Source organism: Diadema antillarum, unplaced genomic scaffold (assembly GCF_040938485.1).
Source record: "Diadema antillarum isolate AM-2024a unplaced genomic scaffold, OU_Dant_1.0 seq00001260_RagTag, whole genome shotgun sequence".
Lineage (NCBI taxonomy): Eukaryota > Metazoa > Echinodermata > Echinoidea > Diadematoida > Diadematidae > Diadema > Diadema antillarum.
Window position 1 is genome coordinate 317,849 of NW_027272043.1, and position 15,059 is coordinate 332,907.

General features: G+C 38.0%; 1 protein-coding gene across 1 annotated transcript in view; it reads right to left on the reverse strand.

Moving 5' to 3' along the window:
• Nucleotides 1–11,584, reverse strand: part of LOC139745377 (E3 SUMO-protein ligase RanBP2-like) — a 45,806-nt gene extending 34,222 nt beyond the window's left edge. The window contains exons 1-8 of the mRNA XM_071655771.1: nucleotides 11,403–11,584; nucleotides 8,580–8,805; nucleotides 7,906–8,012; nucleotides 6,137–6,199; nucleotides 5,234–5,395; nucleotides 4,278–4,423; nucleotides 3,077–3,224; nucleotides 1,343–1,511 (exon numbers count right to left, since the gene is read on the reverse strand). Of these exons, the coding sequence (XP_071511872.1) occupies nucleotides 1,343–1,511; nucleotides 3,077–3,224; nucleotides 4,278–4,423; nucleotides 5,234–5,395; nucleotides 6,137–6,199; nucleotides 7,906–8,012; nucleotides 8,580–8,805; nucleotides 11,403–11,483 (1,102 nt within the window). The 5' untranslated portion in view covers nucleotides 11,484–11,584. The remainder of the gene's footprint in view (nucleotides 1–1,342; nucleotides 1,512–3,076; nucleotides 3,225–4,277; nucleotides 4,424–5,233; nucleotides 5,396–6,136; nucleotides 6,200–7,905; nucleotides 8,013–8,579; nucleotides 8,806–11,402) is intronic.
• Nucleotides 11,585–15,059: the final 3,475 nt, after the last annotated feature.

Sequence of the window (15,059 nt, forward strand, 5' to 3'; positions counted from 1 at the left end):
TAGGGTATTATGTCATGCAATGTTCAAATAATCGACTGCGCCCGACTTTAGGATCATTTTGTTGTAGCGGGTCACATATATGACAAAAAAAAGATTATGTGTGATTACCACATACATACACACACACACACACACACACACACACACACACACACACACACACACACACACACACACACACACACACACACACACACACAAACAATAAACCAACAGACTTCAGCCCTGATGAGGTCTACGCTAAACTAGCAGAAAATGATCATTTGACCGAGAATAACTTTCGAAAAAGAAATTAGATATCTAGGGTTATATACGATAAACCACTTGGGTATGCTTACGTCAGAAATTTGAGTCATTTGTCCCATCTCTGATTTACTGCAAAATACTTCCAACAAAATTGGTTTTCCAAACTTTGACTTAACACAGGAAAAGTCTTATTTGTGTTCTTAGCAGGAGTACTAAATAAAAAAAAAATTATTATACAAACTTTTCTAGGATTTTTATGCTGAGATTCTCATATACTTGTGAGCAACATGAGAAATATGATTGTTAATGCAGTGTGATTGTGTCCCTAACACACATAACGTCACAGGGAAAATTCCTTGCAGTAGCAATGATGCTTGATAAATATGTATATTCTTGTGACGTCATTGATATTGATGAATATTTTCTTAGCTGTTGTATGGCTCAAGAAAACTTGCTCAACCATTTTGAATGCGAGAATAAAGTATGTGACTTGGAAAATTGCTGTGAAATAATGCCAAGACCAAGTAAACTGTGTGTGTATTACGTGTTTATTGAATATAAGCCTGAAAATGGCACTACAGTTGAACCTCTCGTATCCGGACAAGTCGGGACTGGGGCTCATCCGGATAAGGGATTTGGCCGGATACGGGCGACTCAATGCTTTATACATGTACATAATACATACACATGTACTGATGTAGCCCATTGTAGTACCACTTGTAGTAATGTGTATACTGCAACCTTTTCATTGTTACATTTGGGGATGTTTGGGGATGTTAAAATGTCTGAAGGTAAGCAATTTGGAAGGAAATGTGATGTAATGTATGTTAATCATGTTGGAAGTAATATGTAATTCATGTGTGTTTGTGTAGGAGTTCTCAAGGAGTTGGGAATCCCCCTTTCCTCCCGTAATTATTATTTTTAAAAAAAATCACGGCGAGAATGCGTCCGTATAATAGAGAGATCCGGATAAAGGGAGGCCGGATAAGAGAGGTTCAACTGTATTGTCATCAAAATTAACCGACACCTTCACACAAGGCTGGCAACATAAAAGCTCGGCACATTACTCTCAAAAACTCCTGACCAAAAGACTCACAGACTTCACTCATCCGCTCTGCTCCGAGGCGTCTCAGCCGGATGGTCAAGCTATCCATCCTCTCCTTCTTAGCCAGGAGCTCTGAGGCAGAGTGGAAGGGCGCCACCTGGAGGCTGGTTAGGTAGCAGGCTGCAGCCAGCTCGATGACATCAGACAAGGACACCGAACCCTTGGGAAAGAAATGAAAATACATAATTCACTAACCTACAATATCACAATTGGGGACCTCACACCTTGAGAGCCTAGACCTACAGGACCAAAAATACATCAATCACTACACACTTCCAGCTTTCAAACAGATCTATTTCCAAGTGTACACTTCAGTATATATTATCATGTTACTTTTCACTGCAACTGATGAAAATATTCTATGAAGTTACAACCATCTCATTCATTTCATTTCATCTACACTGGTGCATCTTAGTGCTGGCATAATTCTTCTTGTCGTTTAATATCATAAATGTTTTCATTGAGATGTCCTTGCATGCAAAAAAAAAAAAACACTATACAAATAGGGCAAGCTCTATGAAGCACTATACTGGATTGCAGAATGACAAATACTTAAGTATCCTGAGTGCTGTTTTGTTTTACCGAGGCCGCAGGCCGAGGAGAATAGAACTGCACTAGGGATCATTCAGTATTTGGAGTTCTATAGTCCAGTACTGGTGCATCAATAGAACATGTCCTAATTGTTATAGTAAATAGGTCCCTGATCTACATTTATTTTCCATAGGTCTAGGCCCTAGATCTAACATTAACCCGTTGAGGACGAGTCCCGAATATACTCGGGCAAGCGTCTGTGGGAAATGCGTGTTGTAGCAAAATCAAACCGTCCTCAATGGGTTAAACTCACCGTACTGATTTCTTGCACACAAAGTTAACTGCAGGGTCCTAACCTTGTTAACGTACTACTAGAACAGCAGCGTATGCGTATTGCAGAGCAGACTTGCGTATAATAAACTGCTACTTTCTGCGTCCAGTGCTCTATGCGCGCACACGTTGATATACTTGGCCTTGTCCTACTACGTCCCTTGCTGCGAGACTCTCTGCGTAGATAAAGCGTAGGCGCACTGTAAGCATTTGGTATAGTGGTACGACTGTCCACTATACAAGTTTTTCCACAATCATGTAATGCAATCTAACCAATCACAACGCAAATTTTCCTCCACCTATTTACTACTAATATATGTCTCTGTGTTACTTGAATTCCTTTAGCAAATTAAAAACATAATATTAATCATATGATCATGTTTAACTGTACAGCAAACTTTGATTCCACATTTTTTACATTTATAGTATTATATAAAACACAAAGAAGTGATACTCTGTACTATGATGACTATTCCTTTCACACAAGAGAAAGGTAGGAATAAAACATTCTGAGAATTTGACATCAGATTGCCCTATGTCAATGCAGTCACAATGACTTTTTTTTTCTCCAGACACAGAGATGTGACAAATAGTAAGGCCCATCACACAGAGAGGATGCACCAAAGATTTGATGCATAACTTTTACATCATCATTGCACAGTGGACTCCCATTATAAGGAAGTCCTCGGGACCGGCAGTTTTCTTTCGTTATATCGAAATTTCATTATAACCAAAAAAATAAACAATACAAAACAAAGAGCAGATGATGTTGGGACCTGAATTCTTATTTCATTGTAACTGAAATTCTGTTATAACCGTGTTCGTTATCATGGGAGTGCATTGCACAGTGCATGTAATGCTTACCACAACGGCCATCTTCAAGTACAGTGTGGCAAGGTGAAAGAAGAGTTGACCTTTGACTTCCTGCATCACCGCCTCACCCTGAGGGCGCTGCAGTGCATTTCCCACGGTTGGCAGAAAATCACTGGCTTGCAGGAGCATTTTGTCCAGACTGTACATTGTAACAAAGGCAACGGAACCTTTCAGGGAATGGGATTGTTTCCATCAAACAGTATCCACATTGCTGGTGGAAATAGGTCAGTTTACACATATTTTCCAATTTTTTGTGGAAATCATCAATGGACATTTTCATGAGCTATTCAGTACCCCCTTTTCCAAAAGAATGCATCTGAATACTTAGAAAATAGTTTCCCTGTTGCTACGTTAGTGGGGGGATACCATGCAATGGGTAGGCTGGCCCGACTCTGATAAAGTTGGATATCCTCATTACGAACTGTGTACAGCTTTATTACTGCCCTCTCTGTAAGTACTCACACAGCCAAAAAATCTCGAATGGAGTTGAAAGTAACCAATGAGCATATGCTTCGATGCACATATTTGCTGATGGGCAATTCTATTCTAGCAGGCTTGCACTAGTCGTGGTTTTCAAAATGTACCTCAATGGGCACGGAATAAAGATTCAACGGGTTAACCTTCTCTCCCCACGCTACAGGGTCTATAGGACAAACTTTTAAATTGTTCAGAATCTTTCTACAGAAGGCACGTCCAAAATTTAGACAGTTAAAACCAGTCTAATAGGCAAAACTCTATATGATTTCCACACACAATATTCACAAACTTGTACGTCCTTACAACATAATTTACACAGACAGAATTTCTAAGGAATCTCCATCATCATCTGCACAAATCCATGTTCGTGGCACATGAGCTTATGTCTTAGAATAAGTGGGTTGTTTTCTTTTTTCAAGTATCAATGAATGTGCTAGCCAAGCATGATGGGAGCGAGAGCTACTGCACAAATAAATGAATGAACACACTACAAGAATAGAAGTAAGGCAAACCTGAGTCACAGCAAATTGAAAAGGTCACAAGGTCTCACTGCCTAATATTCTACTCCTTTCCATTTGAATCAAGAGGTCACAAAATGGGATAACATAATAATGCCTGCTAATTCATCTATTTTTTTAATTTTTTCTCTTTTTTTTTTTTTTTTTTTTTTTGGGGGGGGGGGGGGGGGGGTTGTTTTACTGAAAGATGAACTCACGCTTGAATCTGGGCCATGTTGTGGCTGGGCGGGGCAGAGCTCTTGGCAAGTCCAAGGCCGACCAGACAGTTGATCGAAAGCAGGAGGCGACTGTACACCTGGACCATGACACTGTCTGATTGGCCAGATTGCTGACCAATCATGGACTAGGAGAAGATAAAGTAATTTTAACATATCAATGAAGAGAGGAACAGGCAATGCCATGCAATATCAACATTTTCTATTTGAAAAAGAAAAAGAAATATCTTGAACATCTATCTGTAAATTAAATTATAAAATGGGAATATTTAAAATGCTTTCACAGTTGTTATACTCTTAACCGCCATCATAATACGCTGCATTTATGACCCAGATTGAGCATGTCCTTGTACTAGTTTAAGCATGCTGTTGTTTATCCTTCTTATTGTTCAGCGCACCACCTGTGTTCATTCTTCTAACCAGATCAGTCAAAAATTGAAGTAAAAGCACATATGCACATTGGATGTGGCAACAAGGCTAACACTTCACAACTCATCCATTGTTTATTGCATAAAATCAATATTAAAATCAATCAGTGTACATGGTACAGCAAGAATAATTCCAGCCTAAAGGTAAAGACAATGTAATTCAGTAAAACTTTGCTGCATGCCATCAAACAAGTTCATTTTGATTAAATTCAAAAAAATTGCAATGATTTTGGTAGTAATTTGATGTGACTATAGGGAAAGTTGTGAGGCCATGACATATACACCTCATCCTATTTTTATACACAACCGTGATTGCATTTATTGTTTCATGAAAACATACACAGTTCTACAACTATCTTTCAGTCCAATTCTAACTTTCATCATTCTGTTTGTTTGATTTACTCTGTCTATTAAAGTTACCTAAACATGTAGAGACATTTTTTTTTTCTGTGTGAAAAGGGAGGATTGTAGCAAGTTTGATTCCTTTTAGAGACCTTTTGAAATTCCTACCTTGTAGAAGACTGCAGCCTTCTGCCACCAGCGTGGGTCCGAGGCAAAGAGCCCCGAGTCACACACAGTGGCACAGTGCTGGTACCCCTCCCTCATCTGTTTGGTCTCCAGCAAGATGTCCACCAGCTTCATGTTCAAGTACAGGTCTCTCGAGTTGGCACGCTATCAGTCACAATTAACCACAAATGAACAGGGAGAGAAATGTAATAATTACATAATCCTTTGAACTTAAATACCAAATCCACTCAGTTCTCGTATTACATGAGGAGTTATACTTCACCTCTTCACTGCACTCATATAACAGTATCTTGCTGATAAACATTTCATGGATTAATGTTTTGAGCAAGAGCACATTTTTTAATCTGTGCATCAGTGCAGTTGAGATGTTACCATCAGACAGTCTTTGACCAAACTGCTCACAAAGAAGGTTGCACCATACCAAAAATGTGGTCAAGTATTTTGGATAATACTGTAAAATGAGGAATGTTCGCGTGCATTTTAATTTCGCGAATTTCGCGAGCGCCAAGATTCGCGAAATTAAAATGCACGCGAAATTTCTTGTCTACACTATATGCATTGAACGCCAGTGGCAATTCGCGAAAATTTCATGCCACGAAAAAAGCCGTCGGCTCCAATTCGCAAAAATTTCGTGCCGCGAATATATCATGTTTTACAGTACCTAGAACTCCATAGTATATACATATGATAGCATATTTATTGTTGTCAACCAAACACACATGCACAATCCCTAAGACTTCAAGAAACTATATGATATAAAACTGACTCTTGAAGAGATATCACTCCAGTATCACATTAAAAGTGATAATACTCAGTATACATACATATGTGACTGCTAAAAAGCAACATAAAACACATCAAAATCACTTGATTTGATGTCCTTACCAGTTTATCACGGAGATACTTTTCATACTCCCTCAGATTTTTACTGGATCGTAGAATGTGCTCCTGAGAATAGTCAAATGCAAAAACAAATTCCGATAAACATTATACAATTCAGTAAGACAAGTGGTGTGAGTTTTACAAGTGGAAGGGAGAGAGAGAAAGAGAGACCAGAGCAACTTAAATACAGCATGCTGTTTACTGGGATACATTTTGCTTTTTTCACACAAATTATTAGAGCCTACTGAGCAACATGTGCAACTGCATTGTTTAGGATACCTAATAACGAGTGTGAAGACTGTGATGCACTCTCACACCTGTACATTAGTTCTACAGATCACAAGTTCTACATGTCACAAATGTCATTGATTTCCTAAGGTGTTATTTCACACCATGCTCAAGTATGCAAATCTTGATGACCTTTACTTTGATGAAGAAAAAAAGAGTAAACTAAAATGAACAGGACAGTAGTATGAGGAGATGATTGTGGTAGCCACATTTGCATGTAGTCCTTGATGAGGGGACTGTTGTGTGGTGTAAGAACCAAGAGAGAGTAGAGTGGAGGAGAGAAACAACATAGGGAGAGTGCAAGGAAGGCAAATGGTGACAGTCGAAGGGCAGTGGTTGAGCTGGGAGAATAGCAGTATTTGCATCACAATTGGCCATGTGATAAAGTTTTGTCCAACAGATGACACGTCATCACAAGTCTTTAATCCTTAATACTGAGCTCCATTAACCACCCATTCTCAGGTAACCTGGGCCTGTCATTCAGTATAAATGTCATAAAACTAACTGTGAATCAAGAGAGACAGCAGAATCCAGTATATCAACACTGCAACCAACACAGCTACTTCTACAGTGACCTTCATACTGGACAGTTGCCTTGAGGCGACTGAGTGGGTCTGTGCAAGCTTACTAATGGCCAAGTTCAACAAGAGTGAATTAAATGAATGCATGAAAAGAGGTTAACAAGTGATAGCTAAATGCATGAGAATTCAAATGGTTGGAAAAGTTTCTCTCTCATTTCTGAAGATTACACATGGGATCATGACCACCAAGCTAAAAACCCACAAAAATTCTCACATTATGATTCTCTGCAATGGACTGAAATATGTCTTTTGGGGTTGACCGACTCAAAATTTTAAGCCTGTCTTACCAAGGAGAGTAATCTTCTCTCTTCCTACTGTCAAAATTTAGCAGCTATGAACAAAACTGAAATTAAGCTTTACAGAAAAGTGGAAATTCACTCTGGCCTATTTTGGGGGGTTTTGAGCTGAGTGGTCACAGATGTGTCTATCACAGACCTGCATGTGTAGTGAAGATTGATTCACAACTTAAACTTGAGCATATCAATGCTGCATGAAAAAAAAAGAAAAAAGTATCAAAATGTATTCACTTGAAGGCATATTTTAGCAAAGCATGTCCCTTGAGAAAAGGGTCCAGGGCCAGCTCAAGGGCCTGAGGGGCTCTTGGGTTCTCTACATGCTTTTTGGTGTCATCTTAGTCTTGATTTAAAACATTTTACGAAAAAAAAAAAATGTGCGGCAATCCACAGATAAAGATAATTATCAACATATTTTTGAAGCTTGCAGACACTCTTGACTCATTTTGTACTTTTCTTAGTGTCAGCAGGTGGGCAACTTTTTGCACGACACTTTAGCGTCAGTTTGTTTGTTTTTTTGCCAGATATTGGGGAAAATTTTAATCTATTGATGTGTCATGTAGACTAACCTCAACCGTTTATTGCAAGACCACAATCACACTTGACTTACCCTAATCTTGTGAATGATGCGGTGATTGGGGAAATACTTCTCCGCTCGTTCTGCCCAGTAACGGTGCTTCTCTGCTTCATAGTTGACATCGCAGTAGAGTTCAGCCACTGTTTAATGATGCAAAACATCATACCGAAGAGAAGTTTCATTCAACCTTTTTTCCTACTTTCGTGAACACCTGCTTATAGTAATGTATGGGAGAGGGGTGAAAATTCTTATTTTTGCATGATTTTCTCTCAGTTTCTTGCATTTCCTGAATTTCAGGGTTGGAAGGTACACAATATGAAAGCAAGCTTTTAGAGGCACCCTACATACAGCTGGAAGTAACATTTCAAACAGATCAGACAGGAAGTTCCTCAAAGATGTCTCTCCTTGCTCTGCAAATCTTGAGAAAATGAAAGTGACAGACATGCAGGTCCAAATTCACGAAGGTGGTACAATCGAAACCATGGTTTAAACCATGACGCAATTTGTATGTAGCGCAAAGTGTCACATGGCCTATTTCATTACAAGATCAGTCATTTGACGAAATGACTGATTTCGTAACAAAATAGGCCATGCAACACTTGGTGCTCCATACAAATCAATTTGTCCATGGTTTAGACCTCTAAAGCATGGTTTCAATTGTACCACCTTCGTGAATTTGGGCTGTAGAGTCTATTTTGTCATCATACCCTTAAGAACTAGTTCTTTCTGGTAGGAATTCAGCTCTAATGAGCGCCGATAACTCTCAATGGCCTTTGCTGGGTTCTTCAAACTCTCGAAGATGTAGCCCAACAACTTCCATCCTCGTGGGTCTGCTGGCTTCACGGCTACATAACTCTCAGCATATGGCAGGGCAGACTTGTACTCCTGCACTTCACAATACAGCGAGGCAATGTGGTATCCCTTCAGCTGCACCTACAGAAGTACAGAAAGAAAAAAATAAAGCACAAATACATTTTGGTTTTGATGTATTCAAATCTTCAGGTTCTACTCCCAAATTAATAAAGCAATAATTTCAAAGCTTTGAACTATTCTTAAAAATAATTCTAGGTCCCTATAAATAATTCTACACTTAATATCTTATTTAAATTCAGACTTGACTGCTGCTAACTGTAGCTGCTAGTATCTGCAGGGTACAGTACAACATACATTGTATGTTAGATTACTCAGAACACGCCTTTTTGGAAGTCTTTTTGCATCATTGGAATATGTCATTGGGTGATTAAATATGAAAATTGGAGGTCAGTAACTAAGTTAGGCATGGCATGTAGAACATAGTCTAGAGACCATAATCAATAAAATGTTAAAAGTCTATATATTTTGTTTATTTATTCACCTTTGTGGCATTACTCTCCAGAATTCTATGTCATTTGAAGTGTTTATTGAGTTGGCAGAAAATTCTTATTTTCAGAATTTCGCCTTTAGTTTCCCACTGTTTTGTTTGACTTTGAAGCTATAGGGCCTATCTATGAAATCTGTAAAGTAGCAGTTAAATTATAAAATAAACAGAACGAAAATTTATTTTTGCTCTTTCATTCATGTCTCGCATAGATCTACCAGGACATAGGCTTGGCCTAGTGTTTACTGTTAAAATTTATCAACAATACTGGTACTGCCCTGGGTCTTTTGTTTTGTTGTGGGGGCGCTGTGGCATAGTGGATAAGACTCCCGACTCCCGATCGGAGGACCCGAGTTCAAATCCCGCCCAGTGCTTACGTCCTTGGACAAGATGTTTTTACCCACTATGTCCCACTCGACCCAGGTGTATAAATGGGTACCTGGCAATGCGAGGGTAATACTGGTAGAGCAGTGGCAACACTGAAGAGGCTACCCTGGGTAAAGAAGACCTTATTATTATTATCATTATTATTATCATTATTGTTATTTTGTTCCAAAAAGGGCATATGCAAATGATTGACAACATTGTTGCAATTAACATCAATTACCATAAAGTCACCACTACAGGTACCTAAAGTGGCCAGACATTCACTTTGCATGTATACGCGCGCCACGATCGGAGATCAGCTGGGGCGACAGATTTTCATCGCTCTCAGGACATCCCTAATTCACCTTTTTCCTCCATAAAAACACAAATAATTGTAATCAAAATGTATTTTACCATATGTAACAGGTAAAAAAAAAAAAATGAATGCAAGAATGTTTATGATTTTGAATGGATTTTAGGTGGCAGATAAACAAAGTTTTTCAAATGTGATGATGCACAATGTCAATGCTTCCTACCTTGACGTGTGTGTAGAGAATCACACGCGCTAGATCCTAGGCAGGGGTCGCACTTAACTTTTTTTTAAACTAGCCAGGTGGACTACTTAGAATCAATTTTGACACTGAAGCAATATTTTGGCTAGCCAGACGGACTAGTTACTTCAAAATTTTATGATTTTTAGCTCTAGCCAGGTGGACTACTTAGAATCAATTTTGACACTGAAGCAATATTTTGGCTAGCCAGACGGACTAGTTACTTCAAAATTTCATGATTTTTAGCTAGTCCGACATGATTTTGGGTGGCCAATGGCCAGCGGACCATCGCCAATTTCGAACCCTGCTAGGCCTATGATAACTGCGACCAGCAGCCCCAGATGCATAGCGTATGGGGCTGGTTTCGCAGTAAGGCCTGCAGAGACTCCAACCCAAAGCACCTTCTGATCTGGAGATTCTCCCACCTGAAACCCCTAGCAAACGGGAGACCCAAGTTGATGTGTGCAAAGTTCCTACTATCCTAGGGTTCTAGATGTTCTCTGGTGCTATCGAAGGCTTATTTTTTTCAACATACAATAGCAATAAGTAAGAATCCTTTCCAATGGGAGACACAGAGCCAGGGCGGGAGAAATTAAATCTCAAGCGGGAGAACGGGAGATTTTGCAAAAATGGGTTTTTGGCGGTAGATCTCCGGTCGAAAACGGGAGAGTTGGAGTCTCTGGGCCTGTATGATAGCTTTTCGCGTTCGCGCGCAATGGCCAATGCCAATGGGCAGCTAGTAATTCAGTGCCTATCCTATTGTCAGTTCGCCAACCTGGTAAGTGGTGTGAGTTTTTTTACTTTTGCACGTTGTGCTTGTGGAGGAAAAAAAAAACAAGCAAACAAATAACAAACACACACATACACACACACACACACACACACACACAAACACACAAACACACATTCAAACCAAAAATGTGTTCACTCATCACTCATTCATTCCTAGATTCTATATGACTTTATATTGTATTGACGTACCAGCAGAGCAGTCTGACCAGGTTTATAGCCAATTACATTATGGTGTACATAGATCTATAATACATTAACTTTTTTTTTCCAAAATCGTCTATGAAAATACGAACAGGAGAAAGTGTTTATTTGCGGAGTGTATTTTTCATCGAACTCCCTACAAATATACGAGCACGTGGGACAATCCAAACTGTGCTTCCTGTGCTGTGCTTATGTGTTATTGTGTAGCACACGTTATCGATATGTGATAAACGGCAGAGCGAGAGAGGAATTTCACTAATTACCTCTTCAGGACTTTTGGCCTTCTTCTTCACAAATTCGGCAAATTCATCGGCCTCGTGCTTACTGCGATATGTTCGAGACATCGCTTTTCAGTAATTCGAGCAGAAAAGACATGAATGAGCACGTTTTCCGAAGATGAACAGCGAAGGCACTACGCGATGTTGTAGTCATAAAGAGCGCAAGCGTACGCGTGTGCAATTGCAATCATGTGCATATAATAACATAACGTGCGTGCGTCGCATACAGGACCTTTTTCTTTTTTTCAAACTGGCGCGAACGTATCGTAGCAATTCAATTTTTGCACGGGTCCTGATTTCCGTTGTTGTACGAGTTAGCCGCATGGTCGCTTTAAAACGCCCTGTTGAAAAAGAATAAACGCAGCAAAACAACTCGTGAAACGTACGTGATGGGTCAGTAACGCGGGAATAAATGGGGATAGGCATATTATTGTTTTCCTTTTTGACGGAAAATGTCTTTCTTTCAGCATCGAGTTCCTACAAAAAGTAGGATAGTTTCGTGGTAATTTCGAATAGGCTTACGTATGAAAACATGGAATAAATCGAGGAGCACTTTGAAAGCATAATTATTTGATTTGATTTATTGATTTACATTGTATTTCTGCATTTTTCACAAGTGTATATTTACAACATAACAATTGTCCAATACTACGTCTATACATACTATATCCAACACAAGATGAATAGAAATGATTATAGTCATAATGTAGGCCTACCAATAATGAAATATTGTATAGATGAATCATAATCATACAAAAACAATTGAAAATCATTGATAATTCAATAGAGTTAATACATACAAAATTCAGTAGTCCCTGATCTTCTCTATTTAAGCTGAAGCTTTAGTTTGATGGCGGCCTCTGGAAAAGCATATGGCTTATACTTCTTTGCAAATCATTTAATACATACAATTATTGTGTAACCGAATAGGGTAACTACAAAATGCATAAGTGCAACGGTGAGCTACGGTGCAAGTACATATATATTATGTTCAGTTTTAGTGTTATTTTATCATTGTTAATGCTATTGGAGGAAAAAAAAATCTGTGTAGATTAATTTTTCAGTAGCGGATCTAGGGAGGGCCTCACCAGGCGCATGCCCCCACCCCCTTATTGTTTGTTGAAACAAAAGAAATAAAAAGAAAACATGGGGGAGGGGTGTGTGCGCCACCTTTTTGTAAACGCGCCCCTCTTTACTGAATTCCGGGATCCGCCCCTGATTTTCATATAGAAAAATGATCAATACTTTATACTTTTGTGTGCGTAGCTATATTACACCTTAACCATTCAGAAACTTTCAGTAATTCCAAATTTATTTCCAAATTATTAAGTCAGTAAAATATATTCTTGTCATCAGCAAACGAAATGAATGATAAAATTAAGGTGACGCATTAGAAAAAAGTGTCATTAACATGAAATAGAAAGAGAAGAGGTCATAAGATTGAGCCTTGTGGAACTCAGCTACTAATAGGGAGAAAACACTATTCTGTGCGATTTAATGATACATCTTGTTTTCAATTTGAGAGAAAATCTTGAAACCATGACAGCGTATTAACACGTATACCATATGAACGGAGTTTAGAAATCAAAATCGCATGGTTTAGCGTATACGCCTTGCTCAGATCCAAAACGATACCAATCACATGTTCCTTATTCGACATAGCATTTGAAAGTTTATCATAAATTTGCAATAAAGCTAAATCGGTAGAATTATTTTTCCTAAAACCATGTTAATTTAAATCCAATATACACTGTGTGTTTAGAATATATATTATATATATATATATATATATATATATATATATATATATAAGTAAATTCTTTTACTTATTATCATCACGATGCCGAGCAGACCAATTTTCTTATATACTATATATATATATATATATATATATATATATATATATATATATATATATACTATCGTCGCTGGGGTGATAAGACCTTGTATCTGCGATTTTGGTGAAAATGAGGTTTTTTTTTATTAATGGTCAAATAATTTAAGTGATGTCCTGTCCAAATCTCAACTGTCTTACTCCAAAAATGAAGCCACCACGGCATGTCAAAGGAAAGGCTATCCCATTCGCCACAGTGCTTTGGCCGCCATGTTTTTTTGCTCTCCTGAACATTTGACATTTTGTAGATACGAGGTCTTATCGCCCCAGCGACGATATATATATAATATATACAATCTGCATCATTTTCTCTAGTACTTTGGATAAACTGGAGAGTATAGATTATGGGCGGTACTTATACTTATATCATATGGATCTTTTTTTTTATGAATTGGAGTAGCTTTTGATGTTTTAAATAAATGTGGGCATATACCCAATGAAATAGAGAAATTGAATATTATATGACATAAAGGATCTGCTATAGAATATATAACATGCTTAAGCAACGAAGAGCAAGGCATAACCTTAAGATTTACTCCAATTTAATGCCGTAATATTAATAATTTCAGGAGAGGTCGTGGGAGTTTTAAAAAAAAAAAAAAAAAAAAAAAAAAAAACCTTCTGGTGGTTCTGAGAGAAAACCTGAGAAACGAACATGATCCGTGCTTGGGATTTTACTCCCTAATTTTGAACAAATATTACTCAAGAATGAGTTGAATGAGGAAGCTAGCATAATCAGGTACACAAGGAACTCTATTTCCATGTTATTTTTTTTTCCCAAGAATTTCCTCAATCAGACTCCAGGTGGCGCCATGCAGAATTAGATACTTTGGCTAGAAGTTGAGAATAACGCTTACGGGACTCACAAATTACATTGTATACTACTGTCAATAATTACGATATTTTGTGTAACTTTTAATACAGTCCTTGGATTTTTCAAATAGGATTTATGAAATTGATTCCTCGTCTTAACTGATTTCATAACTGCCTTCGTTATCCATGGATTCTTAGGTTTTCTGGAATTGGCTTTTGATCTTACTGATGAAAAGTTTTTTTTATAATAAATCTGAAGCTTATGGTCGACCATTAAGCAATATTCACATTATTCTCATTAAACACAATCATCATTCCAATCTTCTGAAAATAAATCTTGTTCAAATTGTTGGATATTCCTCTGAGTTTCTTTACGATACCTACGCGTCTCTAAGCGTTTGTCCTTAAAGGGATCGTATAGTTTTGGTTGAGACCTAAAATCAGGTTTCTAACATTTTTTGGTGAGATAATGAGAAACCTCTCATGAAATATGAAAGAGCATGTAATTCCATGAGGAATTCAATGTTTATTTGATGAAAATTGGTTTTGAAATTGTAGAGATATCCAAAACAGAGCAATTCTAATAAAGTGTGGGACCCACATTTTATCACTATCGCTTTGTTTTACTTTGTTTTTGGATGTTTCAGTCATTCCAAACCCAATTTTCATCAAATAAACTTTGAATTCCTCTTAAAATGGTATGTTCTGTACTATATCATTTGTGTTTTCTTGGTATCTCGCAAAAAGTTAAAAGCCCAATTCTCATCTCCACAAATACTGTACCATCCCTTTAACATTTTGCAGCCTTCTATATTCCGAAGGTTCTTATCCTGCATATTCCCGAGACAGTCCTCAAATATGTAGTTTATACTTGGCGGGTTCCTATAGAGTAAACAATATATTACAGTGTACTAGTATACCAGCACTGTTTGATT